Genomic DNA, 27,233 nt, shown 5'->3' with positions numbered 1-27,233 from the left:
AATCAATACAAGCATGTTGTGCTGTTTCCTCAAGCATTAAACTGAATGCAGTTGCTCATCCAGGCTGCTCTTCAAGCCTGCGTCTAAGCTCTTGAGCACAGGTACGATTTCGAGGAGCTGACAGTAATGAAGATGCAGGATGAAGCCATTCTTCCAGAACTTCCCTTGCTTCTTCCAAGGATCCGGGGTCTAGCAAGCCCTTGCTGTATTCTTCTTACAGGAGGTGACAGGCAATGAAGCACAGTGGATCCAGGATCTAGCAAGCCCTTGCTGTATTCTTCTTACAGAAGGTGACAGCAATGAAGCACAGTGGATCCGGGATCTAGCAAGCCCTTGCTGTATTCTTCTTACAGAAGGTGACAGCAATGAAGCACAGTGGTGCTTATGCTGCTGACTATAGTAGAAAAACCAAGGGAATTCCACATATTTATCTGAGGAGTTGGTTTAGAAAATTGCACTGGCTGGTCTAACTAGATTGGCTGGTCCTCTTTTCCTTGGTCTATGTGATCAATATTCGAAAGCTGCTAAAGTGAACGAGGCCACTGGTGTTTCATCAGAGAAACAGCTCTATTCTTTATTAACCCAAAAGAAGGCAGTCTTGTGCCAATCCTTCCTTCTGAAAGAAAACAAAGCACGCCTATATGTGTATATGCTTCTGTTGAAGAGAAGAAGTCTGAGAGGTTACTCATAAATGATCCATTATAAAGTCTGGTGGGACTAAGTCTGAGGAGATCCAGTGTTGTACTTCATGGAAAACCTCATTCTTTGTATGTGCACAGTATCTTCTACCAATGAAAAAATGACACTCGCTTGAGTAGTGGAGAACGGTGGATAATAAATTAGAAGCCCAGTGAAATGCCATCAACAGCTAAGTGATGGGATTATGTGGGTTTACTGAACTGTTTTCCCTATTTCTATATTTACAGTTTTCTACAATGAGAACAAGTATTAAAGAAAAATCACATTGTGTTTTAAATATCAATGATTGGAGTGAGGGACTCTATAAATTGATTACTATAAATATCAAGCATGAAATCAAGCAAATCCTCTTCGCCTGTATTTCACTGAGGGGGGCATTCTTTTCAACTGTCACTGGTTATGTAATGTAGCCTCTGATGTGTGGTTTATAGACTCTAAGCTTAGGGTGGAAGTGAAAAACTGTATAAGGAAATCATTCTTGTTGGGTTTTGCTGTATAAACAAACAGAAACTCTTTCCCAAGATGAAGAAACTTGAGGAACTAGTGAATACAGGTAGTTAAAAAGACATAGAAATCTATAACACTCTCGATGGAAAAGATGACATCATCCTGGGATCAGGTAAAACCAGAGACCTGGAGCTACAGAGGTTAACAGCACACAACGGTAAGTATCCCTCATCACGGAGGGAGCCGCACTAAACCTCTGGTTATCTTAAGCACACACCAACGGCTGACACAGTGATGTTGATGGGGAGCTGGTGGAGCTAGGGGAGTAGCTGGTAGGCTGGAAAATGGGGTGGAACAGAGGGTGGCCACTTAAGAAAGCCCTGAGAACTCACTCAGAAGGAGGACTAATGTCACCCTTAAGCAAAGGACTGTGAGGAGAGTGGGTGCCCAATGCTGGCTTGGCTGTCTTTCCATGGAGGGTTGTTTTCTTGAGACTTGAGCTGTAAAACAGTTCCAAGTTTGGCCCACGTGTGGGACAATGTTATTGCAAAAGTCTACACGGCCAGCCAAGAGGTTCAGCTTGCCAAATGGAAAAAGGCTAAAGTGGCATTAAAAGACACTTTGTATCATACCTAGGATTTAATCTTGGCGATCTGACAGTCTCAATTATTTATAATTGTCCCTGCAATGTTCCATTTGCTTTGAAATGGATATAAAGACCAGACCCAACACGAACAGTCTCACCACCAGCAGTCACAGCATCAGCTGGAGCAGGTCTGCCCCACTGCTTTGGGACCCGCTGGGTGGAGCAGGTCTGCCCCACTGCTCTGGGACCCGCTGGGTGGAGCAGGTCTGTCCCACTGCTCTGGGGCCTGCTGGGGACTGATTGTGTTGTTTCTTTGACTGTTAGCACTGTGTCTAACACTGCCTTCACTTGGGTAAAACCAAGGAGAGTTTTGAGACATTGTGTTCAAGATAAAACTTTTCTTTTGCATTTTATTTTATTTTTTTTTCAGAGCTGGGGACTGAACCCAGGGCCTTGCGCTTGCTAGGCAAGCGCTCTACCACTGAGCTAAATCCCCAACCCATTCTTTTGCATTTTAAAAACTGACAGATCATCCCGTTTGTCAGTTATAAATTTCACAGCATTCTGAGCCATGCAGTCAAACGTCACGCCGTCCCAATCCATCTCCCCTGGGAGCTGAATCGTCCTATCAGCTTGTATATTCGACTTGGTCGGACTGTTCAGGTATCAAAGTGCTTGTGTTCAGAGAACCCCTGTTTTGTTTAACAGTGGCTCCACAGTATAAGAGCAGTGAGGCTGGAATTCAGATATGCCAACACTTCCACTTTGGTGAAGAAGTCTAAGTTCTTTACCCAATGAGGTAAGAAAAAACTGAATGCTGAGGTGGCTAAGATTAAATATACCCATCAAACTGGGAGGGAGGAAGGTAAAATAGTGTTAGCTCTGATGTTGTGCTTTAAGATGCAAAAGTTATGGCTCTACAATGTGTGAGAGCTTATCAAGACACAAAGGGCATTAGAGTAGTTCAGGGCAGTGGCTCTGGAATGCGCAGTCTCCAGACTAGATGGGATTACTGTGCAGGAAAGAGCATGCAGAATAATTCAGAAATTATTCTCAAGTAGGAAACCAGACATGGTGGTGAATACCTGTAACCCTGTGATTGAAAGACGGAGGCAGGAGGATCAGAAATTCAAGGCCTAACCCAGGACCTTGTTTCAAAACAAAATATACAAACAAAAGTTAGAGTAAGCCATGTGGCCAATTGTACAGCACCCACCCCTCTTCTTGATGCCATGAGACCCTCAGCTTCAGAAGAGGAAGAGCTGAGCCACAGATGACAAAGGAAATATTTCTGGATCCCACCCAAATGACAGTCTGAGGGCAGTCAGGCTGCCTGTGTGTCAGGCTAATGCTAGCTGTCCCTGGGGAAGGCTGGGGTCTCCCCTGTGCTGGCTATATTGTCCTCTCCTTTACCAGCTGGGCGGGCTGCCAGGAACAAGAGGAGGGCAGAGGAAGCAGTGCTCTCTGAGAAGCGAGGGGTAGCAGGAGAGAGCTGATCTGAGAGTGCACTGTACAAGGGCAGGAGAGAGCAGAGGCACACAGTAGTCACTGTGCAAGCTTTTGACATTGGCTCTTATGTTAGTCCTAGCTGGCCTTGAACTTTCTGTATAGTTGAGGATGACCTGAACTTCAACAATTACTTCAAAGATCACATTTAATCATTTATCATGCCTGCGTGTTTCTGTGGGTGTGCATGCATGTTCTTACAACAGAGCATGCATGGAGCTCAGAGGACAACTGTGGTTCATATCTAGTGTGTCTTTACTGTATAGGTCCCAGAGATGGAGCTCAGGTCACAGGCTAGGCCCTCAGTGTCTTTATCTTCTGAGTCACGTCATCTCACTGACCTGCCCTTGAACTTCAGATCCTCCTGCCTGCACCTCCCAGGTCCTGGGGTGACAGGGTGACCAGCACATTTGGTTTATGTAGTGCCGGGGCCCCAGCATCGATCTGTACGTGCTAGGTACGCACATGCTCCACCAGCTTGGCTATCTCCAGCTCCAGACTGCTCACCACGAGCGTGGGGCTCATCTGTGACACTAAGAAAATGCAACCCAACGAATTTTGGCTTTGAATTCCTTCTGACAGCTTTGAGTCCATTAAAAATACAGTAAATGTCAGTGAGAATTTGCCACAGTATATTGTTTTGCCAAAAGGAAAAATTTGTGAAATCAGTATAAACACTGTAAAATTCTCCACAAAGTCATTTCAGAGATTTAGTTTCCTTAAAGAAGAACCAGACTGATTGATTTACTGTGGGGGAGGGGTGTGCACCCGCCGTGGGCACAGGTGACTTTTCCTTCCATCGTGCAGTTCCCGGGTATTAATCTCAGGTCTCCAGGCTTCATGGCAAGTGTCTGTGCCCAGAAAGCCACCTTGCTAGCCCCCCGTGACTTACTTTCCACTCCCTGCCATATAGAACATGAAATGTTTTAAGAGAAATCGTGTACGTAAAGAACACATCCAAAGCCAGAGGTACCATAGACATATGCTCTGTCCCTGTGGCCAGGCCTCCCTGAGGTGCCTGGCAGTGTCTGTGCATACAGTTTTCATCTTCTTACGGCACAGCTTCCTGGGATGCTTTAACAGGGAGGGTCGAGGTAGTTCTCTATGTTATTTTATTATGTATCACATGACTATTGCCCAACACCAACAGAGGCCATTGTCATAACAGCAGCTACCTTTTGTCTTGGGCAAATGGTGATACATCAAGGTGTTATCCTTTTTTTTTTTTTTTTTTTTTGGTTCTTTTTTCGGAGCTGGGGACCGAACCCAGGGCCTTGTGCTTCCTAGGCAAGCGCTCTACCATTGAGCTAAATCCCCAGCCCCCCTATTATTTTTGAGACGGGGTCTGGCTTAGGCTGGCTTTCAGCTCCCTGTGTAGCCCAGCTGATCTCAGACTCATGGTCTTCCTGCTTCTACCTCTTGGAGCCAGGATCCCAGGTGCGACCACACTAAACACTTCAGTTCTAATTCAGAGAGGAAAATGAGCAGGGAAGAACAACACTGGAGCTGAGCTGCAGGTATGGATGGCATCACCTCTTATGTCATTCTAGTCGTAGACCAAGTCTGCAGGACCCACTTCTATCTGGATTTCACAGACAGGTTCAGAAGAGTTAGCCAACTTTCCTAATACCTCAAACCTAACAATGGGTAAAAATGGGATACTTTTCCCCCTACGTAGTGGAGGAAAAAAAGAAACAAACTCCTTGTTGTGAGGTCAAGAGAGGGAGAAGAGAAACCCAGGCTAACTGGGTTGCTAACCTGAGGGGCTCATCATACAGTGCTGCCTACTTGGGTGGGTTTGGACATTTTCAAAATCCAAGGTAAAGCAAAAGAGGCTGATAGCAGACACTGACACCACACCCACTGTATACAGGTAGGCTCGTGTGTATTGAAAAGATACAGTTTTTAAAAAGAGAAAGAAGGATCCATTGCTTTTGTTTTTTTGAGACAGGGTTTCTTTGTGTAGCCTGGCTGACCTAGAATTCTCTATGTAGAGCAGATTGGCCTCGAACTCACTGAGGTCCTATTGCTTCTGCCTCTCGAGTGTTGGCATTAAAGGTGTGTATCAAACCTGGCTAAGAATGTACTTCTGACTTGTGGACAGGAGGCGGGAGGCAGTGGGACCATCCTACTTTCTCGGTTACCTTGCTGCGTGCTTCAGAGGCCCAGCTATGCCTTAGGTCGATTCTGCTAACTAGACTCCAGGTTTTATATTTAGGCATATCGGATATGCTACTCAAGTTATTTTTATCCTATTTGTAAGTTTTCCTTAACATTATCAAGAACTACAAGCCGGTGAATCTCACAGATGGAGGAACGAATATTTTACTACAAAGTAATGCTTTACTCAACTTGAAAGGTTAACTTTAATTAAGACAGCGATAAAAGCTCTCCCAGAAAGAGTGACAGAACTGTACCCTTACCTCCACTGCTGCGGGCCATTGTCAGGGCTTCCAGAGAAGCTGCCGGGCTTATTTCTAGCTGGCAGATCATCACTTTGGCTCGGCTAATGACACAGGCTGCCTTCTTCAAGTCTTCAGTATTCAAGAGCAGATTTGCTCCAGCCACTATGACGATGATGTTCTGGCCTGTGAAGAAATCCTCCATATTTATATTACACCCGGCGAAGCCAAGCAATGCTGTGCTGTGCTGTAGACCCGTCCTCTGAAGGCAGTATACGGAATGTGTTACACGAATTAATCTTAACATTTCCAGGACATTCCGGGTTAGTTATTGTGTTCCAAATGTGCTTTTTGGCAACATTTTTGTGAGATTCAGAATATTCTGATTATTTTTATTTTTAAAGGAAATAGGGTCTTGCTATGTTTTCTAGGCTGGTCTTGAGCATTTGGGCTCGACAGCCCCTCCTGCCTTACCTTCCCTAGAGGAGGGACTATGAGCACATACCTGGTTTACTATGAACATTGATTATTTTACATGTGTTTATTTTTTGCATGTGTGAATGTGTATATATGCATGTGGGTGCATGTATACCATGGGCATGCATGTGGAAGGTACAGACTCAGCTCTCTCCTCCTACCATGTGGGTTGCAGGAGCAGAACTCACGTCTCCAGGGCTCAGCCTGCTAAGCCATCTCTCCAGCTCAATTATTATGATCACTTTGAACAAAAATTTAAGCATATTTTCCTTATTAATGATCTTATATACAAAAAATAATAGTTGAGAAATGGTGTATAACATCCTTTTACAATTTCTTTTATGTGAAATGGCTAATACATGCATATGGTAAAGTCATATGGTTGTGACTTCTGAGTGATAGGTACCATATAGATGAACATAGGTAGGAATAACCCTGTGGAATGCTCAAGACAAATGCTCTACTGCATATGGCCAGTTCTTGTGCATACCATGTTCTTCCCAAAAGCAATCCTGATACCCTAACACATTTTAAAAAATATCTAAAAGACAGAAAATATATGAGATAGGTAATCTCTTACTTTGTCTGGTCTATACTGTATTGACCAAACAAAGAAATACAACTAAGGATTTGATATTCTCATGACCTAAACCCATTCTCTATAATCCTTTTATATATCACACAGGTGGTGGTGATGCCCCTTATCTGCAGATGAACTCTCTCTTCCTCTGTCTGTGTGTGTGTGTGCGTGGGGGAGGCAGAGGGAATATGTAGATACTGTTCTTCATGTGTCAGCTACCTTTTTTTTTTCTTTCTTTTTTCTTTTTTTTCGGAGCTGGGGACCGAACCCAGGGCCTTGTGCTTGCTAGGCAAGCGCTCTACCACTGAGCTAAATCCCCAAACCCCCCCTTTTTTTTTTAAAATCACTTCTTTTGAGTCAGGATTTTTAACTGGCTTGGAGCTTGTCAAGCAGGCTAAGGTAGTTAGCCAGGAAGCCACAGGATCTTCCTGTTTCTGCCACCTCAGAGTTAGGATTGCAAGTATATGCTCTCATGGCCAGCTTCTCCCTCCCTCCCCTCCCCTCCCTTCTTTCTGTTCCTCCTCTTCCTTATTTTCTTCTCCTCCTCTTCCTTCTTCTATGTGGGGTCTGGGAATTTAACAGTTCTTCCAAAGTACTGTGGTGACCAAGCTATCTCTGTAGCCCCTGGAAAACGAACTCTTAGGAGGTGTGCTGTCCATTCTTAGATCTGTAACACTACATGTGGCCCTGACACTTGAACTACTGCTAGTCTGAATCGAGATGCATTTTACGTATATGCTTGGCCTAGTGAGGGGCACTATGAGAAGGTGTGGCTGTGTTGGAGTAGGAGTGTCACTGTGGGTGTGGGCTTTAATACCCTCATCCTAGCTGCCTGGAAGCCAGTCTCCTCATAGCGGCCTTCAGACGATGATATAGATCTCAGTTCCCCCTGCACCGTGCCTGCCTGGATGCTGTCATGTTTCTGCTTTGATGATAATGGACTGAACATCTGAACCTGTAGGCCAGCTCCAATTAAATGTTGTTCTTATAAGAACTGCTTTAGTCATGGTGTCTGTTCACAGCAGTAAAACTCTAAGACAGAAGTCAATACATACTGGGCTTCAAATTTAGTACAAAGAACAGGATGTAACATATCTCACTATTTTTTAAAGATGTATTTATTTTTATTTTATGTGCACTGGTAATTTGCCTGCATACATGTCTGTGTGAGGGTGTCAGATCCCCTGGAACTAGAGTTACAGATAGTTGTGAGCTGTGGGTGCTGGGAATTGAACCTGAGTACTTTTAACCAATGAACCATCTCTCCAATTCCCTATTTTACTACTTTTAAACATTTATTATTTATGTGTTACATGTCTTAGGGTACATGCTATAGCACACACGTGGAGGTCTTTCTATCACGCATGTTTGGGGATCCAGTCATGTTGGCAGCAGGCATCCTGACCTGCTGGGCCGTCTCTCTGGCCTCACTGATTTAAAATAAAACATTGAAAAGTTTTACATCCAAAATAAATTTAATTACATGTTGAAATGACATTTCGGATATATATGTATATATAATATATATTGTCAAAATTAGATTTACCTATTTCTCTTTTTCCTTTAAAAACGTGGTTTTAAAGGACAATTTAAAAACTGCATGTGGCTCTCATTTTATTTCTGTTGGCCAGCACGGCTCTAAAGGAATGAGTTGCAGCAGGCGCTTTTTAGTGCTTCAGGCTGCTTGTGCCGATCTTGTATAGACATGACCTGAAATTACCTTTCCACACAGAACAAATCCTAGCCTATCGTCTCACCACATGTGTGTTTGTTGGCCATGAGGAAAACTTAATAAAGTGGGGGTGGTTCTGCACAGACCCAACCTCAGACCTGGAAAAATGCAAGAACCCACTTGCTGAGAGACTGCATCCTTCCTTCCCCAGCAGTGAGCTCATTTTCTCGGCTGGAGTCAACTGCAGTGTAACGTAATATGCATTTCTGGACGGGCTTTGGTGGCTGAACAACAGGCCTAAGACCACGGCTGTCCACAGACAAAGCAGCCATGGACCTGCGGCTGGTTCAGTCACGCCTTAAGTCTGACGCGCCAGAGCAGCCCTCGTCAGTTGGTCGGCACTCTTGCCTTCATCTGAAGGAGCTGATTGTTCAGCTCCTCCGCATTCACGATTATTTTGAGACAGTCTCACTCTGTAGCCTCGCCTGGCCGAGAGCTCCTTGCAATCCCCCTGTGTGATGTCTTGAGTGCTGGGATTATAGATTCATGCTGCCATGCCCTGCACAATCTATACTGCAGTATGCCACCTTACTGTAAGCCATAACAGACATGGCTCACAGGAAGGAAGGAGGGAAACTCGACCTAGAGTCTTTGCTATTGCAACTTTAGACTGCTGAGATTGGGTTTAAAATGCTCAGGCAGAAGTGTGCTGCAAGGGGGCTTGAGATGAGGCTCAGGTGGCAGTGTTCGCTGGCACGCACAGGTGCAGGCTTGGTCCTTAGCACTACGTAAACTGGGCATGATGACGTACCTGCGATCCCAGTCCCTGAAAGATGCAGGCAAGGGGATCAGAAACTCAAAGCCATCCTGGAATCCATGAGATTGAGTCTCAAACAGACAAATGAACAACCAAAGGAACAAACCCCCAAAGAACATGCAGAAGGCTGGACAGGACCTCCAGTGAGTTCAATGCTAGAAGAGGCTATGAATAACTCCCTTCATGAAAAAGCATATATGTAGTCAACATATTAAGTGGAGAGTTATTAAATGTTATGTGTAAATACTGAAGGAGATGAAAAGAACAGTGAGTGTGTTTCCCACTGCACGCCTCTCTGGGTAGCACAGATAACTCATGCCATTCGATTCTGTCTCACTGAGGATGTGAGTCTCCTCTTTATCCAGCACATCATGTGCACACTGCCTGTGTGGCCCTCCTGATGACCAGATGGGCAGTCTAGATACTGCAGGCCTTGTGTTCGTGCTAACGTCTATGCAGCAGCCTACTGCCAGAGCAGAATGCCTGTCCGTCATCCCATCCGCTCTCATCACATAAGGCTCTGTCATCTCAGCCACCACAGGAAGCTGCATGCAGGCCATAGAGCTTTGATGTAGATCACACTGACACACACTATTCCTTACTGTGTTGTTCTCCTCATTCTGCGTTATTATTACTAATGTAAACTTCTATAGTCTCTGATTCGTAAACTGAACCTCACCATAGGGCTATACATACAAGAAAAAACACTGTACAGAGAATCAGGACTATTGGCAGTCTTAAAACGGACTCCTCTATGGATTAGGAAGAACCATTGTATAAATCAAAGACATATAGTAACAGATTCCAACACAGCCCACAAAATGTAGTAGGCTCTACCCTACATACCCAAGAGATGCCTGGTCTTTCTGAATATTGACCTTGATTTAAAAATAAAAACCCAACGTAGATATTTTTATACTTTCAACAATTGGTAGCTTATGAGCCCTCAACTTGAAAGAAGTTCTTGTTTTGTTTCTTGTTTTGAGACAGGGTCTCATTATGTAGCCCAGGCTGACCTTGAACTCACAGAGATCTGATGCCGTGCCCCGCTGTAGTTGTGTTTTTAAAGGTAAATGTTTAAACTATGGTAAAGCCTCATGGTAGAACTATGTACACTGGCTTTTGAGGTTTGATTGCGGCTTAAAGAGCAGACGAAATTGAACACTAATGATAAGTTAGAAGTAATCACTGGCTGCCGTTTGCTCAGTAAATAATCTATAAATACGATTCATCCAGCTTTGTTCACCCGTTTACATTTACTCACTGAGCGGAAGTTTGATTGTTTTGAGACACACATACATACATGTACACACACACACACACACACACACACACACACACACACACACACACACCCAAGCTCCCGAGAAGGGGGAAGAGGACACTTTGATAGGACACAGATCGCCTTTGGAAGCATCTACAGTGCTTCACATGTATTAGATGGAGCATTTTACAAATGGTCCAGGAGGGGAATATAATCGAAGGGAAATGCCTTTATTTGGAGCATCGGGTGCAGTGAGGCTGCAGGGGTAAAACAATCAAGTTCTGGCACGCATGGTCTGCTGGAGGTGGTGGCTCTCACTCGTGAGGCACGTACCTTCATTATTGACAATTATGGAGGCTGTTCCTGTAGCTGCATCTCTGGTCTGGTATGTAAACTCTACAAGAAAAAGAAAGCCACAATTGAGTAATACAGCTTGGCATGGATAATTTATTTTAACAATTTTTATGTGACACTAATTCTTGGAAAAACTTTTTAACCTTTAACCATCTGGAATGAGTTAAAAAAGTAAGTAATTAGTGCTAATTTATACCCATCACCTATACAGTGAGGAAGTGGGCATCTTTACATCAGCAGCACCTTTTCTTTGCATTAGTAACAACCCATCAAACTACCCACACATTTACTCCTTAGAATTATTCAGAGTTGTATACATATGCATTTTTAGAACAACATATTTCTTTTTCTTCACTGTAAAACAAATGACAGACTTGAGGTAAAAAACAAAAGGTTAAACATATAAAACGAACACAAGCTTTGTGTTTCGTCAGCAGTGCGGTCTGGCATGGAAACAGATGTTGATCAGCCAGGCAGCTTCTCGCAGCAGCAGCAGCAGCAGCAGCAGCAGGGCTGAGCAGGAGGCCGAGGCCCTGTGTCCCAGTCCTGGCTCCAGCTGGCTGTGTGCCTTGGGAAAGCCCCAGGACCTTCGCTTTCCTCTGCTGTGATTATGTTCTCAGCCTTGGCAGCCTTGGCCTGCATCACCCAGTGACTTTTCTTAAAACACCCTTATGAGTATAGCACCTGTGCTTTTCTTGTCACCTGCCTCTTTGCCATTAAATGAAGATTTGTAATCTCTGGGAGTTCATTCCTATCGGAGGAATGTCCATGAAGAAATTAAACAAAGCAGTGCTCATGGCCTCTCTGGCTACCAGGGGAGGAGCTACTAATTATACTTAGCTTTCCATTTTCCTGATAACAGGATCCCAGAAGAATGTTATAAACAACAAGCCAGGCGTGGTAGCACATATCTGTAATCTTAGCACTCAGAAGGTTATGGCAGGAGGATGGCCTTGAGTTTGAGACTAGTACAGGCTACATAGTGACTATAAGGTCAGCCAAGGCTACATAGGGAGACCCTTTCTCAAAAAAGTAAAAACAAAACAATATAAAACCATAAACAAAGTTATAAACATTAATTTTAAAAAGATGAAATGTTACCTGTAGAAATATGATTTTGTTTTAAGTTTTCTATGTAATTATTGCCAAAAGAATCATTGCCAACCTGTATCAGAGAAACGATGAGCATTAGATCTTTTACATTTAGTAAAATGTTACAATGTAGCTTTTCGAGTCTTTAGCATTTTCAAAGAGCACATATACAGGGTACTTCATAAGACTAACTAACTAATATTCTTAATGTAAGATGCTAGACTCTATTTCAGTCCTAAGAACGGTTATGTTCTGTAACCCTGTTTTATTACATCCCCCGAGGGGACCAGAAGAGGCTTCAGATCTCTTGGAACAGAGGTTGCCATGGCTGTCTGCCTGTGGGTGTTGGGAATTGACCTTGGGTCCTCTGAGCCAAGCTCTTCCTGCTGAGCCTTCTCTCCAGCGTGGTACCATTTCTTGAAGGCAGAGCTGCACATGAGCGGTACACACTTCACAGGCAACGCTGTGTGGTTTGAAATCGGTCTTTTCTAACTCGTCACCTTCAAATCACGTATGCATTCACCATTCACTCGTGTTTCTGGACTTACTTCTAAAAAGGTTAAGATCTCATGCTAACATGGATGCAAAAAAGCCCACAGGCCTCAGTACTATACAAAGAACGAGAGGCAACTATTAAGAATGGGAAAAATGGTCTTCCCCCAGGGAAGAGCACACTAAAGCCATTATCCAATACCAAATGGTCAGGCTTGAAAACATCCATACGAGAACAGTATACACTGAGCAGGTTGTACTTATGAACTGAGGAATACACACACACACACACACACACACACACACACACACACGTATGTACAAACAATGAAAAAAGAGGTCATAACTTGAAAGGGGTTTATAGGAAGGTTCAGAGGGAGGAAAGGAAATATAATTACAATCTCAACAAGTAATGAAAGATAAAGTGAGCGTGAGATCTGTGCGTGGTGGGACATGCTGAGCGCTCAGCAGGTAGAAGCAGGGGGAAGACAGAGCCAAGGACTGCCAGGCTACTCTGGTCTCCCCTCCCGCTCCAGCCTTAGAAGCACTCGCTTCTTACTCCTTTCGTTTGTTTCCCCACATACGGAAGTTCTTAGAAATTGTTAAGAAGTCACAGAGGAACCTTTGAAAAGGTTTTTTTGACTACTTCCTGCCACTGAGCACAGTGAATAATACAATGAGACTTTCCCAGAGGATAATGGGCCTAATGAAGACTATTACAAAAGAGTATGGGAGGCTTCTGTTTCCCAGTCACACTTTGGCCATCAAATTGACAAGAGAAATGTAAATGTAAGCATCTTGGCCAGGAGGCAACTGGTGCATATGGGAGTCAGGGGACTTGGAGTCTTTCAGTTCTGCCATTATCTAGCTAATTAAAATTCTTTGCATTTTGCCTCAAATTGTTCCATCTGAGCCAGGCTGGAGGGTGGAAGTGGTGTGAGTTCTCTCTGGCAGACAGGAACCAATGGTTCTCAGCGCTGGCTGCACATCAACATCTCCAGGAGCATTAACCATCCCAATGCAATGCTCTGGTCACACACACACCCCCAGCCAGCTGAAGTGCACTCTGCACGCAGGTGGACCTGCGTGGGGAGGGGAGGCCAGGGTGTGGTCCACGGGCAAGATTGCTGGGCTTCAGGACGAAAGGGCTGGGAGCAGGTTGGAAAGCTGTGTGTGTCTAGGAGATGGAAATGAGAGCTAACAGTGAGCTCGCAGTCCTGAGCATGCTCTGTAGGTAGATCAGCTAAGAGGAGAGGGGGAAGCATGGTCTGCAAAGTCCGTTAGGGCTGCCAGGCCGGACCCAACACTGGAATGAAGACACAGTAGAGCAACAGAGAGAGATGTCCTTGCCTTGTTTGCTGAACCCTGCTCAGAAGGGCTGCAGGGTTGTTCCCACTCAGGTCTCAGGTTTTTGTTGTTGTTGTTGCCAGGGGTTTTTTTTTTGTTTTTTTGTTTTTTTTTTGCTTCTATCTTTCTAAAATTCACATTTGGCCAAAATAATTAGATTTCATTTTTGGAGTTGTGAGTAGAGTCACTTTTAACTTGACCTCGTCACTTGACTGTGGCGGGACACGATGTGTGTACATATGCTCATGTTTATTTCCTGGCCTTCACTTCTGAGAACGTAGGAGTCCATTCTTATCTCCCCACCTACTCACACTGTACCTATTTTTCAAGCACCAACTTACATCTACCTTCCCTCTTTTGGCTCTCATTAATGCTCTCATTTCCAGAACTCCTACACAGCATTCCTGATCGCTACCATAATCCAGTGCCATCTCACACTGTTTGCAACTCCATATTTGTCCATCGAGGCTTCCTACAGCTCAGAGAGGCTAGCCTGCGATCTATCAGCCCTTCCCCCAGCTCTGCACATGGAAGGTGTCCAGTCTGTATCACATCATCTTAGTTACTCTACAGTTTATTTCCTTGAGCCTATCTTATTCCTGAAGGGATATGACCCTGAGCACATGAGTTATGTTGTAGCTGCAGACAAGGCTTTGCTTATAACAGGAGGGTCTCTGGTCATGAAGGTGTTCTCAGACTTAACACACAGCCCTCCGCCCTTACTGCTTTCCTTGTTAACCACAGTGTGGATTAAGGATTTGTAAAATACAAAAACAATGCAATAAAATCAAAAGGAGGATCATAAGGTACAAAGCCTCGTTAATTGTGGCTGAATTCAGTGGCTGTAAAAATCTACCACCGTATTGCTATAAATCATTCTATTTACTTCTGGTGTCTGACTGTCTAGACCAGGGACAGACTGAGCATAGCACTGGCCTGATGCATAGGCTTTTGAGTTGCACTGTCCTGATTTACTGTGTCCTTTGTCACTGGACTTCCTGTCTGACCTTCCTGAAGGGAACCAAGTGCTAGCTGCATTAGAGGTGAGACAGTTTTACCTTTGTAGGAAACAAAATCATGTTATTTCCTCAGATCGCCCTAGTGTGCTGGCTCCTGGCTTGGTCATTGAGATCCAGGTCTGCTTGTAGTTTCTGTTCATCTACACAGAGAGCAGCTGTGGGCTCACAACTGGGCCCCTACCCCTTGGGCTCTTTATTTAACATGGTTCTTAGCTGCCATGTTGGATGTTTCTTCTTTCTCTTCTTTTGTGTGTACATGTGTCTGTGAGGGTGTACATGTGTGTATGTCTGGGTGCAGGAATGTGAAGGTCAGAGGTCAACTTCAGGTGCTGCCCCTTAGGGACACTATCCATGATACTTGAGCCAGGATCTCTTACTGGCCTGGCACTCTCCAATTTGGCTAGGTTGGCTAGTGAACCCTACTCCTCCCGCCTTGGCCTCTCCAGTGCTGGGATTACACATATACACCAGACTGTCCTTTACAAAAAACAAAGCAAAACACAGGTTCTATGTATTGAAGTCAGATCCTCATGCTTGTCACACTGCACCATGTCTAGTCTCCTGCTATTTTTGAGACAGGGTCTCAGTAGGCAGGCTAGGGAGGGCAGCTTCACACTTGTGGTAGCTCTGTGCTAGCCTCCTGAGTGCTGGCTTACAGGCAATCACCAGGTTTGATGTTTAGAAAGAACTTCCTTCTCATAAATATTTGGCTTCAGTTGAATGCAAGTGGAGAAAGGATTTGCACTCAGGAGAAGTCTATGAGAGAGGCCCTAGCAGGCTGTTTGCCTTGGGATGAAGACTTTCATTTTCAAAAACACCATCTCCAATTGTTGCTGGACATTAGCCTGGACACATGACTCAGCTGAACACCAAATCCACAATTCTTAACTGCCTAGAGTGCTCCCTTATTTGTTTGTCACTGTACAAACACTAACAGGACGCCGCTTACTGCTTTTGTCACAGGCACCTAAACAGATAACTCCTTCATGGTTCTGCCTGTGCCGCCAATCTTCCCTGCCAGAACCTGATATCTGGTGTGTTGCAGCCCAGTGAAACATAAGTTAGTATTGCGTAGAGAATGACGGGGGATTCTCTACCAGCTTCTCTTTTGCTCCATCTGTTCATTTTTGTCTTGATTAATGTATTAATTTGGGTTTTGATTTGGAACTTATCTTTAAAAAACTGCTAAAAACCAAGTGTGGCTAGTTTGTCTGACAAGAACACACTGCAAGCTGTGCGCTGTGCACACCTGAGGCCCAGCTGTAGGCAGGTGAAGGCGGGAGGAATGGAGGGCTTTCTATACCACACAGCAAGGTCAAGGCCAGTGCGGCTACACAGGGCTATGAAACCCTGTCTCACACACCATAAAGAAACAACACAGGGTAACACAACACAACGCCGCACAGTGGAAGCTATAACGATGACGGATAACTCTGTATAAAAGTCTATTGTTTTCTCTTTAAGAACTCTAAGAGGCACATACCTATAATCCCAGCAGCCAGGAGATCAAGGCGGGAGTATAATGACTTGGAAGCTAATAGGGGCTATAAAGAGAAACCCTTTGTTAATCAATAAATAAGAGACGTTTCCCGTTAGAGGTGAAGTTTAGAGGCAGAAGGCATTCTTTGCATTTGTGAGACTGTGTTCCTTCCCCAACACCAGAATAAGAAAATAAAACAAGGAGACTAAGAATAGCACACTATTTTCTTTTTTTTTTTTTTTTTTTTTTTTTTTTTTTTTTTTTTTTTTCGGGAGCTGGGGACCGAACCCAGGGCCTTATGCCTCCTAGGCAAGCTCTCTACCACTGAGCCAAATCCCCAACCCCAGCACACTATTTTCTTAATTTAATGTTAAATAAATCCTTGCCTTAGGGTCCCAAGGCACGAAAACAAATTTATCCTGGGTGGGCTTAACTTGAAATCAGTTTTCGTATGTTTTCCTGTGCAAAGGCTAGGACTAAATTGTGTGGAGCAAACACGGATGACTGAAAGAGCTCAGAAGATGCTCTGAAAGCATGAGGTGCTGGGAGCAGCCATCCATCCCACCAAGCAGAGTGAAGTAGACAGCTGCTCCCTTCTCCTGCCCTCAGGACTGGAGCACGACCCCTCCCTGATTCTCTCACGTCTATCACCTGACTTCAGGTCTCACTTCCCCAGTTCAGTTCTACTACTCAGATATTTCTATTTTGTTTTTCTATCTTTGCCTTCCATCCTATAGACCTAAATTAAAAACAATCTCAAAATCTAAGAGTAGGATGAGACCGGGCCCATGGAATCCTGACTTCAGAGGCCACAGGAATACTTTACATACAGCTTCCTTCCTTCCTTCCTTTTTATTTTTAAAGATTGTATTTATTATATATAAGTACACTGTAGCTGTCTTCAGACACACCAGAAGAAGGCATCGGATCCCATTACAGATGGCTGTGAGCCACCATGTGGTTGCTGGGAATTGAACTCAGGTCCTCTGGAAGAGCAGTCAGTGCTCCTAACCACTGAGCCATCTCTCCAGCCCCTGCAGACAGTTTTCAAGCGGGAGGGTGTTCCACTCTTTTCCACTCCCAGGCTCAGAGAACTCCCCTTGGCCCAGGACTGCCACTCTGGATACTTAGCTCCCAAACCAAGTCTCCCTACCAGGAAAGCCTAACTTCTTCCCAGTGTCTGAGCCCCTTTGTGAGTGTCACTGGGTCAGTACCTAGATCGCATCCCTAATCAAGGATGGGATAAGTCAGGCGTAAAATTTTTTTCAGTTCCCTCTCACAGTGCCATCGTTTCTAGAACACAATTATTTCCTGACTAGCTGCATTACTATTTTAAATCCCTAAGGACCAATCTTAACAGAGGTGGTTCTTATTTTGAATTTGTTTTTCCTGTGATGTTTCTGACCAGCTAGCCATGAGAATGATATGCTGGACATTATGAGAAATAAGCTACAGTTCATTAGCAGATGAAGTGATAATTGTATGGCTTGCACATCCTTTAGAGGCTCCCACTGAGAGGAAAGTGCTGGAGAACCCAGAAATGACATTTCTGTCAATTTTTTTTTTGGAAATTCCACATAGTTCACAAGAGACAGCTTTTCTAAGGTTTTGTTTTTTCTTATCTTCTTCAGGGCAGATTCAAATTCAACTTTCTTTGTACTTAAGTTTACCTTCTTATAACAGCAATGTTACCACCTTCAGATGTCATATACATTTGGAAACTTTTGACAAGATAAATACAATTATTTTCAAATGACTTCAGTAGGATTACTTTCTCTATACGACTGAAAACAGGAGTATGCCAAGATCAGTTGTGTGGTCAGTACAACCCAGACTCTGCTAGCAGCAGTAATGACGAGGCTTGGTGACGGAGGAGTGGCTGCCCTAGAGCTGCTGTGCTGCTGAGGTCCTCATGGGGGCAGGATGACTCAGGTCCTTTAGAAGTTGGACTGCAGACCCCTGGGAACAGGTTAATTCCTCTCACGTTGCATACTCTCCCTGTAAGCTCATTGGATTCAGGGAGGCAGCATCAAGTTATTTGAGGACTGCTACTTCCCAGAGGATTCATCAATGGAGAAACTCATACAAGCATAAGAAAGCCTAATCACTTATTTAGAATTTTTACAAACAAACCTCAAAAGGATTGAACACAGGTACTCAGAGAGGTGCATGTGGATGCACTCACTGATGGATAGGTATCCACCTACAGGTTTAGTATAGCCATTAAAAAAGACATAATGTTGATACATGCTATGGATGGTGGAGCCTCAAAAACAGTGAAAGAAGCCAGAAGCAAAAGTCATATATTACACGGCCAGGCTATATGAACTATTCAGAACAGATAGGTTCATAGAGACAGAATGTAGATTGGTGGCTACAGGAATAGGGGAGAAATTGGTTAAATGGACATGAGGTTTTCCTTTGGAGTGATGGCGTTCTGGACTGACTGAAAGCAGTAAATGTAAACCATCGCAGATCACTAAGTGTTACTAAACTTTAGTGTTTCTTTAGACAGGGCCTCACTATATAGCTCAGGTTGTCCTTGAACTTGACCCTTCGGCATCATGAGCATCTGGTACCATAGGTACCCACCACTACCTCCAGGAAAGTGTTCATTACATACTAGTAGGAAGACAGAGACAATGGGCTTGAACCAGCCTTTGCCCTAGGCCCTGCCCCAATGCTATATGGCTTACCTTGCAGACTATGGCTGCCTTTGCTCCCAGCCGGGCAGCTTGGACACACTGGTTGGCACCTTTTCCTCCAAAGCCAATAAAAAACTTGTGTCCATGGATAGTTTCTCCAGTTTTTGGCAAGCGAGAAGTAAGACTATTGTGATTTAAAGAGAAGAAAACAAAGCATGTTGGTAATTGCAATCAGTGTACATTCTTTAATTGCAATTTTTTTTTTGGTTCTTTTTTTCGGAGCTGGGGACCGAACCCAGGGCCTTGCGCTTCCTAGGTAAGCGCTCTACCACTGAGCTAAATCCCCAGCCCATCAGTGTACATTCTTGAGAGACCACGAAAGGTTCTCTGCTAGAGCTCTTAATCTTCTCAAGAAAGCCGTGAGCCACCAGGAAGACAGCCCTTCCTTTCAGCTTGCCTTATAACACAGCCCATCTCCTCCAGAGAACTCCTGTCCCCTCCAGTGCTGTAGCTGCACTGCAAATGACAGCAGGTGTCTGTCCTCCACGGGCTATTCACAGGACAGGTGTCTGTCTGTCCTCCATGGGTTATTCACAGGACAGTCCCCTGGCCCACACCAGAGCTTTCCTCACAGTGGAACTCAGCAGGCAGTCTGCTGTCAAGTGAATGGGCTTCTCTGCCAGTTTCATAGGAAGCAGGAGGTGTATCATGATTCTACTGAGTGTCCAGTGTAGGACTTGAAGAGGAGAGGGAAGCAGGGTGGGGCAGGAGCAGACTCTGTCTTGCACACTGTGTCATTTATGCACAGTGACAAAAAGAACATGTATTTAAAATGATGGAGCACTAAGTCCTAAGTTTGGGCTTAAGTTTCACTATGGAACATAGCAATCATACAGAAGCAGATCTCCCTTGTCCTAGTCACCCATCACTCAGATTCAGTTACCAACTCCTAGCTGATCTTGCTCCCATCCCCACTGGTGTCTCAACAGGCTAGGCTCTAAGCATGACTTCACCATGACGCCATGGCCAACAGTGACAGTATTATCCAGGGGAACGTTACATGGGATTCGTTTCCGGTAAACGTTTTCATGATTTTAACATTTCTGGAGGATGGAAAGAAATGACTGACTTCAAAATGGTAGGCATTTCAGACAAGTGAAGTGAGGACTTGATGCCTGGCCATAAAGAAGTGGGCCAAGGATGGTAGGTGGGGCCAAAGTGAATGAGTTCTACAGGAAAGAAAGGCCAATCATAAGCTCACAACGAAGACTAGACAAGAAGCTAAGGTGTTTAGGAGACTACAGGTGTGTGGTGTATTCATTAATAAATAGGCCACGATATATCTGAAACCATATTGTATTAGAAGAGAGTGACAGAACAATGCCAATTCCTCCAGGTCACTAGTAGCTTGTCTGAAGTGGGTTGACATGAACTAATGACAGAATGCATATTTGTTTCGATAAAGACTAAGATCAACCCGTGAGTCTCTATATGCTTCTAAAACCGTCAATAAATCAGAGGACACGATTCCACTCCCAGCACTGTGCTGTCAAATATGCTTGAGATTCAAGAGACTCATCAATAATGTGAAGGCATCCCACTCCTCCCCTCTTCAATGCTATTTTTATCTAGGATTCTACATGCATTTATAGTACTGATGAAAAAATATACATCTAAAAGGTTCACTTCTGAAAAAGGTACTCAATCAAGAGAAAAATGGTTTTAATGTAATGTTATTATCCTGTCATTTAATTTAGCAATGACAGTGATGATGGGATTTTGATTTGCATCAGAAATCTTAAACATTTTAGGATCCTGTTACGAGCAGCCGCGGTGAGTAATCCATGTGAGGGAGTAACAATGTGAATTCTTGGCTTATTGATTCTGCTACCACGACTCGGAAAACCTTAAAAAGCAGACTATCTACCACGGCGAAAACAGGTATAATAACTTCATTAATAAGACAATGACGTAGAGAGACTTATTTACCTGGGTCACAAGTCACTGCTTTGAACCTGTCAGCTGTGGGGAACCATGAGAAGTGTACTGCCAGGATACTATGGGATGGGTATGAACAGAGGGTGAAACTCTGGCACCACGTATGTGCACTTGATGCAGGAGCAGACATGGCTAGGATATAGAGTAATTTATTTGAAAAAATGTTATTTGTTTGCATATTGATGTTTTACCTGCAGATAAGTCTGTGTCTTATGTGCATGCAGTGCCCATGAAGGCCAGAAGAGGACATCACACGTCCCGGGACTGGAGTTACAGGCAGTTGTGATGTGGGTGGTGGAAATTGAATCCTAGTCCTCTGAAAGAGCAAAAGTGCTCTTGGTCACTGAGCCATCTTTCCAGCCCCTTTAGAGTCATTTCTAAACAAACAATATTAACATGAGCTGGTAGATATTAGCAAGTGTGGAATTAATTCAGCAATCATTGAAAGGTTTCATGTCTTTGGTGTTTTACTATTTTCTTTTTTCTTCTTTCTCTATCTTTTCTCTGCCCTTACTGCGTTCTTTCTCTAGCTGTTAACTTTCCCTGTATGGGAACAAGGATCGAGCTTGCTGTGTTCTCCACTGTACCCAAAGTACACACCAGACTTGAGCTCTTGTCTCCTCTGTTTAGTATACATTTTTGCTTCTAAATTGGGGTTTGAAGGTGCTGACTATGGGGTGGAAGAGGAAGCTAGCAGCCATGGCTATACAACTGCCGACAACAACAATTCTACCTTTTGCCATATCTTGCTCACTGCACTACAGTTTTTAGCAGGGTTCTTTTCTTTCTCTTGCCCCACTCCCCTCTCCCCCTCCTCTTTGAGACAGTCTCACTTAGCCCAGGCTGACTTGGAACTCACTCTGACGATAAGGCTGGCCTTGAACTCCTAAGCTTCCTGCCTCTCTATTTCCCAAGTGCTAGAATGACAGGCATGTAGGGGTTTTCTTTCTTTTTCCTCCTTTTTAAAATATTTATTTTAAAAATATGTGTGTGTATATGCTGGTGCCCTCAGAGGCCAGAAAGAGGGTGTCAGATCCCCCCAAAGCTGGGGTTCCTGGTGGTTGTGAGTGCTGGGACAGACTTGGTCCCTCGGAAAGGGCTGCAAACATTCTTGGCCTCTGAGCCTTCTCTGTAGCCCCCAGAATTCCTCTTCTATAATCAAGAATTATAATTATAGGATATACATTGTTTGTACATTCAGGCAACAATTCAGTAAGTGTTGAGTGTTTTCTGATACACTTTCTATAGGGCAGAATCATCTTGCTGACAAGGTTATAATTCAAGCTGGTACACGTGGAAGATGAGCGCGTCTCATGTCACAGACCCAGGATCATATGATCCAATTCGTGTCTTTTAGAGGCTAGAAGTGTAGCTCAGTGGTAGAGCACTTGCCTAGTATGTGTGAGGCCCTGAATTCAATCCCTAGCACTTACAAAAGCTCACTGTGTCTTTAAAAAGGTTAGTGTGCAGGTATGCATTGCTGAATGGCAAGTGTGCATTCTGAGGAGTGAGTGATTTTGTTGTTTGTCAAATGTCAGTATATACAAACCAAGATGGCTGTGTCATCGAGAGCATCTTATGAGACTACCATCACACACGCTGTCTATGGGTGACAGTTAAGGTTGTATACAAGAGGGCAACACATAGAAAATGAGTTTATGACCGGCACCTATAGAGAAGAGTGGGGAACAAAACCGTCATGTTCCACTGCTCTCTGCTTTCAGTTCAGGGTTGGACACAAGGCCTCATACGTGCTAGGCAAGTGTTCTGACAGATTCATGCACTATCTAAGCTTGCTCTGTAGTTCAGGTAGTTCTAGCATTCTCCTGCTTTTGCTGCTCAAGTAGCTGGGGTTACAGGCCTGTATCATCAGACCTGGCCTCCATTTTGTATGTTGATAGTTAGGCACTTAAATCTATATGGTAAGAATCCATTTCTGATTCATTCATCCTTCTGCCTTATTTTTTTAGCTACCTGTTCTTTGTTAGTAGCAACTAGTTCCTTATGGACACAGACTCATGGAGCCTTGCGAAGAGCTATATTATTTGTTCCCCAGAGCTTCTCCATTTCTTTGCTATAATCCTTCAGGACAGCCCATGGAGGTCAAAGGTCAGGTCTCTCTTTCTAACATGTGGGTCCCTAGGGTTTAATTCAGGGAGTCAGGGCTGGCAGCCAGCACCTCACACCCACCATTCTCTCTGTATGGGCTCTTTCTTCCCTGCTCTGACTCCCTTGCCTCTCCCTGCCTGTGCTTCCTCCATTGAGGGGAAACCTGCAGGTGTTCACTTGGGGACTGGAGGTGAGAATGGAAACTTGGTCCAGATCGACTTTGTCAACCCCAGTCAGACTTGGGAACTCTCATGGCAGGCAGCTCATTGCCAGCATATTTAAAATACAGAACAATTTGGGAAAAGGTTTCCAGGCAATAATCATTCTAACTTAGGCATACAATAAAGCTTAAAGTGTGACATAGAACAGTGGTTCTCAACCTTCCTAAAGTTGCAACCTTTTAATACAGTTCCTCATGTTATGGTGACTCCACACCATAAAATTATTTTGTGGCTACTTCATAACTGTAATTTTGCTACTGTTATGAATCATAATGTAAATATCTGATATTTCTGGTAGTCTTGGGTAGCTTCTGTAAAGGGGTTAGTTAATTTCCAAAGGGGTCATGACCCTTAGGTTGATAAATGGTGACTTAGAAACTGTCCTACAAAGTACCCGTGACTGTGGGTGTGTTCTCTAAATAAAAGGCCTAGAATCCACTGTGGTGTGCTGACTATCATCGAGGTCAGTGGGCCATGATGTAATAGCCCCCTCATTCCCTGCAATGATGGGCTCTATTAATTGGAAGCTACAGACAACATCAGTCTTTGAGGGGAAGAGATGGGGATAAACACTTTCGGGGAGGTCTGCCTCCAGAAAGCTAAAAGGTTACCTGGTTGTTAACAAAATCCATTCCCAGAGTTCTGGGTGGAAAACAAGTATTTCTTCCTTTGAGAAGAGGGCCCTGTGTGTTTAACATTCCTTGTTCCCTAGTGTTCCATGGGTCTAAGGACCTTTGTGTCCCCAACTCCTTTACAGTGCTCCCTAGAGGGTGTTGTACTTTGCTCCTGTGCAATCCAGGATCAGATAGTTTACTGTGCATCTGAGTATTTCTTAAAGAAATAAGTTTAAAGAGAATAGAGGGGAAACTGGAACACTAGTTATAAACAGAAGCATTCCTAGATTGTAAATTCTACTTTACTCTGAATTAGGCTTTCCTACTCCATCAGGAAATTATGCTAAGTTTAACAAAGTACCCACAGACTGCACCATCGCCCGGACACAGGATGTCTCTGTGACTTTTCTTCTTGTTGTGACAAGCAACATAGCAGTAACACTGGCTCCCGGTTGATGGGGAGGGTGCAGGTGTCCATCAAGGTGGGGAGATGTGGAGGCAGGCGAGGGAAGCTCACACATGTGCAGATGTGCTTACATCTGGGCAGATGCGCTCACAGATAGAAGCACAGGAAGGGGACCTGTGGCACATGGCTGCCTTTCCTTTTTAATCAGCCTGGGACCCAAGCCCAAGGGAGAGTGTAGCCTAAATTCAGGGTGGGTCTCCTTCCTCCAGTTAATCCTCCCTGGAAACACCGTCGTGCATGTGCCCAAAGGGGCACTGTGCTAATAATGTCCCACGTTTCCTAGTCTGGTCACGTCACGATGAAGATCAACTATCACCGCGCCGTCACATGGATTCCCTTTAATTCAAACACGAGGCTTAGCTAGGTGCCAACGGCAATCAAGATGCTCCATGAGGGGGTGGAGAGTGTGTGGGGAGAAGACTAAGAAAAAGAGAAACAAGGCTCTACCATTTAAAAGGTAAAATAGTATAAACTTTTGATTGAAAGAGAAAAATCTCAACAGACAAAAACAGGCACAAGACATATTTAAACTGAGAACAAATTCATTGCTTGCGAAATGTTGCATTTTTGAATTGGACAGAAAGGAATGCCATTCCTGCCATGAGAGGCGGTGTGGTTAGAATGTGGTGTTTGAAGCAGGAGGCCTGACCCACTTACTGATTTCATTATCTTGACAGCTCTCCCCTCTTTGAACCAGCTTCTTCTCTTGCAAAACAGTTTAATAATACTTGTCAACTCCTGAGATGCCAAGGTTTTGTGCGCACAGTGAATTCACTGACAGGTGTTACCAGAACAACTTATCAATTGCTTTTAACTTCCTGACAATGAGGTGGTTGTTACAGGTTCTCAAGAGATTATTTGAACCAAAGGAGGGGATGGATGACCTGGTGATTGGAAGATAACAAGTCTTTCAACCAAAGAAGTCACACTAGTACCTGCTTCAGCAAAAATCAAGAAACACGTTCCTTCTTTGTGTTTGCACTGACCCTTTCTTCTGGCTGCAAGCTTTTGACATATTATAAGCTTCTATGATAAGAGATTGTACATTAGTTAATACCTAATTAAAATTCATACTAATTATTCCTGCTGCCTGCGTTTTTCAGCCATTTCTCATCTCCTCAGCATTTGTGTATGTCACATTTAAAGGTTAAGTGTAATTTCAAAATCAAGTTGTCACTCACAAAAGCATGAGTGGACTGAGAGGGCGCTATGGTAAGAGAAATGAGCAGGATGGGTGAGAAGTACTTATTTGTGGAACCTGAAAGCTGAACTCAAAGGAGAAGAAAGGAAGTTACCAGAGGCGGGAGGGGAGTGGTGGGACTGGTTGGTTACAAAGCCACAACTGGATAGGAGGATGTGGTGGTTTGAATATGCTTGGCCCATAAGGAGTGGTATTGGTAGGAGGTGTGGCCTTGTTGGAGGAAGTGTGTCATTATTGGGGTGCTTTGAGACCCTTGTCCTGGCTGCCTGCAGTCAAGATCAAGATGTAGAGCTCTCAGCTCCTTCTCTAGCACCATGTCTGCCTGCACACTGCCAAGCTTCCTACCGTTATGATAATGGACTGACCCTCTGAACCTGTAAACCTCCACCAATTAAATGTTGCCCCTTCTGAGACTTCCCTTGGTCATGGTGCATGTTCACAGCAGTGAAACCCTAAGACAGAGTTCTACCCATAATATGGTGCCGACAGTGATGTTATACATTGTATACTCTAAAATAATAGTTAGCTGTACCCTGATAACTACAGAATAAACACATGTACTGAAACATTACACTGTAATACACAAATATGTATATTTGTCAATAATTTAACAGTCAAGTTAGTAACATGTATTTACCTTTGTGTAAAAAGATCTTAACTACTGATTAAAGTTGCATTCCGCTGGGCATGTGGCACACGCCTTTCATGCCAGCACTCAGGAGGCAGAGGCAGGGGATCTCTCTGAGTATGAGGTCAGCCTGATTTACACAGTGAGTTCCAGGACAGCTGGGGCTACATAGGGAAGACACTGTTTCAAAACAAAACAAAACACATTTTTTTTCTAATCTAAACTTGTAAACATATATATGATTTTTTTAAAGAAATAAAATATCAATTATGTTTTAAGTGTGGTTAACTGTTTTTGACAGTTTGTCTAACCCTTATCTTTCCAAACTAAGGGTTATTTTGCTTTAAGATGTAGCTACCTCAAGTTCAGAGAAGATAGTACAGCAGTGGTGTCAGTCTTTTGTGTCACATGTTCAACCTCAACTGATTTAATTGGTTATATGTGGAAAAAGCTAGGTGATCAGAAAGACAATACAGATGAGTATGCTCTGGTATTCTCCCAGGTCACCAATCTGACAAATCTTATTTCGGTCTCAAATCTCTGATCACATGCTACCTCCTGTTATCTTGTTAACCCTGTCCGATTAAAATTCTTATTAAGTATTATTCATTCTCACAAGAAACACTAAATTTCTGGGCCAGAAGTCTTCTTTACATTTTTCTTTTTATGTGTTTAAGATCGGGCCTTACTATGTAGCTATGGCTGACCTAAAACTCACTATGTATATCAGGCTGGTCTTGAATTCACAGCAATCCTCCTGCCTCCGTTTCCTGAGTGCTGGCTGGGATTACAGGTCTATGTTCTGATGATAAACTGAGATATTTATTTGGACATGGTAGCCTTTTCTTACTCATAGGAAATAAGTAAGCTTGTTTTCTTGATGACTTATTATTTTTATTTTTAATTTTGTGTATGTTTGTATGCCTACATGAGTACTGGTCCCCATAGACAGAAAAGCTTGTATTGCCCTGAAGTGAGTGTTAGGTGGTTGTGAGCCGCCTAAGGTAGGTGCTGGGCACTGAAGTCAGGTCATCTGTAGGAGCAGCAGTCCCTGTCAACCACTGAGCCATCTCCAGGACTGAAGTCAGGTCATCTGTAGGAGCAGCAGTCCCTGTCA

The 27,233-nt window shown here is 43.9% G+C and overlaps 1 protein-coding gene across 1 annotated transcript in view; it reads right to left on the bottom strand.

Moving 5' to 3' along the window:
- Positions 1-27,233, bottom strand: part of Rbks (ribokinase) — a 76,805-nt gene that overhangs the window by 34,683 nt on the left and 14,889 nt on the right. Inside the window, exons 2-5 of the mRNA XM_032908969.1 lie at positions 18,931-19,063; positions 11,906-11,969; positions 10,784-10,846; positions 5,662-5,826 (exon numbers count right to left, since the gene is read on the bottom strand). Of these exons, the coding sequence (XP_032764860.1) occupies positions 5,662-5,826; positions 10,784-10,846; positions 11,906-11,969; positions 18,931-19,063 (425 nt within the window). The remainder of the gene's footprint in view (positions 1-5,661; positions 5,827-10,783; positions 10,847-11,905; positions 11,970-18,930; positions 19,064-27,233) is intronic.

The sequence above is a fragment of the Rattus rattus genome, chromosome 7 (assembly GCF_011064425.1).
Source record: "Rattus rattus isolate New Zealand chromosome 7, Rrattus_CSIRO_v1, whole genome shotgun sequence".
Lineage (NCBI taxonomy): Eukaryota > Metazoa > Chordata > Mammalia > Rodentia > Muridae > Rattus > Rattus rattus.
Note: the sequence above shows the minus strand (reverse complement) of the source record. Positions and strands in the feature narration are given on the sequence as shown.